The sequence below is a fragment of the Brassica oleracea genome, chromosome C1 (assembly GCF_000695525.1).
Source record: "Brassica oleracea var. oleracea cultivar TO1000 chromosome C1, BOL, whole genome shotgun sequence".
NCBI classification, from domain to species: Eukaryota; Viridiplantae; Streptophyta; class Magnoliopsida; order Brassicales; family Brassicaceae; genus Brassica; species Brassica oleracea.
This window is the reverse complement of record NC_027748.1, coordinates 22,444,896-22,446,996: the sequence shown is the minus strand read 5'-3', so window position 1 is coordinate 22,446,996 and position 2,101 is coordinate 22,444,896. Positions and strand designations below refer to the sequence as shown.

Here is a 2,101-nt window from a genome sequence, read left to right as displayed (position 1 = left end):
AGAGAGAAAGCTGGTTTACAAGACACGAGATTCATATCTGTCGAAGAGATGCTTGCAATTTTCATGCTTACTGTTGGGAAAATTTTACGATATTGCTCAGTAAAGGATACATTTAAAAGGTCCAAGTTTGCAATATTCCAAGTTTGCCATAAGCACTAGCTTTAATCGTGTTTTGAAAGCTTTACTTGTCATAGCTCCAAGCCAAATGGTGAAACCAAATGGTTTAGTTCCTATGAAAATTAGAGAAAGTACACGATTCTATCCATATTTTAAGGTACATTATTTCATCTTTTGTTAAAATTTTCTGCTATTTCAACTTAGTTATTTTTTTTAAAAAAATGTGATTTAACCTTTCTTTTTAATTTATTTCAGAATTGTGTAGGGGCACTAGATGGTACACATATACCTGCAAGGGTAGTTGGACGAGAGGTAGCAAGTTATCGCAACCGAAAAGAAACAATATCACAAAATGTGTTAGCTGTATGTAACTTTGATTTAGAGTTCATATATGTTCTTAGTGGATGGGAAGGTTCAGCACACGATTCAAAAGTATTAAATGACGCTTTAACTAGAAGAACAAACAATTTCCAAGTACCAGAAGGTAAAAATTTACAATTTATTTATAAATTACATGTCTAACAATTATTAATATTTATCTTTTATACATTTTAGGTAAATTCTATCTAGTTGATTGTGGCTTTGCAAATCGAGTCAATTTTTTGGCTCCATTTCGTGGTGTTCGATACCATCTACAAGAATGGACTGGCCAAGGACGTGATCCTAGCACTGCATCCGAATTATTCAATCTTCGTCATGCTAGTTTGAGAAATGTGATCGAAAGGATATTTGGAATGTTTAAATCGTCCGAATTATTTAATATTCGTCATGCTAGTTTGAGAAATGTGATCGAAAGGATATTTGGAATGTTTAAATCGAGGTTTGCGATTTTTAAATCTGCACCTCCTTTTTCTTACAAAAAACAAGCTGGATTAGTATTAGCATGTGCAGCGTTGCATAACTTCCTTCGTAAAGAATGCCGATCAGATGTTGGTGAATTTCCTGCTGAAGAAGACACTCAACAATCCGCAACGACTACGAATCAAGTTGTTCAAGAGCCTTTAGGAACACAAGAGCAAGATAGAGAAAATGCAAATACTTGGAGAAAGACTATAGCAGAAGATATGTGGAGAGATGCTACGAGTTAAGATGATCCATAGATTTTATTTATTAGTTTTATGATTTTATAATAAAATTGCTACACTCGATAAAATATTGTAGTACTTATTATTATTTTTCTTTCAGTTTTAATATTAAATATTTTATTCGTGAAATTTTTAAAATATACAATTCAACAATTTCATAGAATTTAGAGGAATTAGTATTCTATCAAATTTATGTATTCTCCTTTAAAATCCATCATAAAAAGAATTGGATCAATGCATTAAAATCTCATCAATTCTTTTAAAATACTACAGAAGCTTTTACATATGAATTCATTCAAATTCAATTATATTCCTGGATCCAATACCACCCCCTTAGGGTTTGGAATATAGTGTTTTGTGTTTAGATTTAAGATTGAATACTAGACTTTAATATCAAATTTAAGATTTGAAGTTAAATAATAAAAAGATTAGTGTTTAAAAAAAATCAGTTAGAGATTAGGGTATATGGTTAGCTTGGGGTATGATATATTCAGTGTCATATAATGTTTTCTTTTAATAATTTTTATATTAAACTGTATTTTGATGTAAAGTTTAAAAGTTTAGATTTTTTATATTAAGTAGATTTTTGGATGAGTGGTTTCAATATGAAGTTTCAAGTTTAAGGTGTAAAATTTAGTGAGTTTAGGGCTGACATTATAGTGTTTTAGGATTAGATTTAAGATAAGACTTTGTGATTAAATTTAAGATTTGAAGCTCAATAAAAAATTAGAATTTTAATATGTTTAGTTAAAGTTTATAGTATATGATTAATTTAAGATTAGTTTTAACTTTAAAGTTTAGAATAAAAGTTTGAGTATGACGGTTAAAAGTTTAGGATATTGATTTAAGATTTGAGATTAACTTTTAAAAATATTAATTTTTAGTTTATATTTAAGATT

The 2,101-nt window shown here is 28.7% G+C and overlaps 1 protein-coding gene across 1 annotated transcript; it reads left to right on the top strand.

Annotated features, from left to right (window-relative positions):
• Positions 1–205: 205 nt before the first annotated feature.
• On the top strand, positions 206–1,205 carry LOC106335174 (putative nuclease HARBI1). Its single transcript, XM_013773621.1, has 4 exons — positions 206–274; positions 373–568; positions 673–853; positions 914–1,205. The coding sequence occupies exons 1-4, from the start codon at positions 206–208 to the stop codon at positions 1,203–1,205; spliced, it is 738 nt and encodes a 245-aa protein (XP_013629075.1).
• Positions 1,206–2,101: the final 896 nt, after the last annotated feature.

Excerpts from the sequence above, each read along its gene's own strand:
- LOC106335174 (XM_013773621.1), top strand. The coding sequence starts at position 206 with ATGGTGAAACCAAATGGTTTAGTTCCTATGAAAATTAGAGAAAGTACA. Across the intron at positions 275-372 it reads GATTCTATCCATATTTTAAG|AATTGTGTAGGGGCACTAGA; the intron begins GTACATTATTTC and ends AATTTATTTCAG. Across the intron at positions 569-672 it reads AGTATTAAATGACGCTTTAA|GTAAATTCTATCTAGTTGAT; the intron begins CTAGAAGAACAA and ends TATACATTTTAG.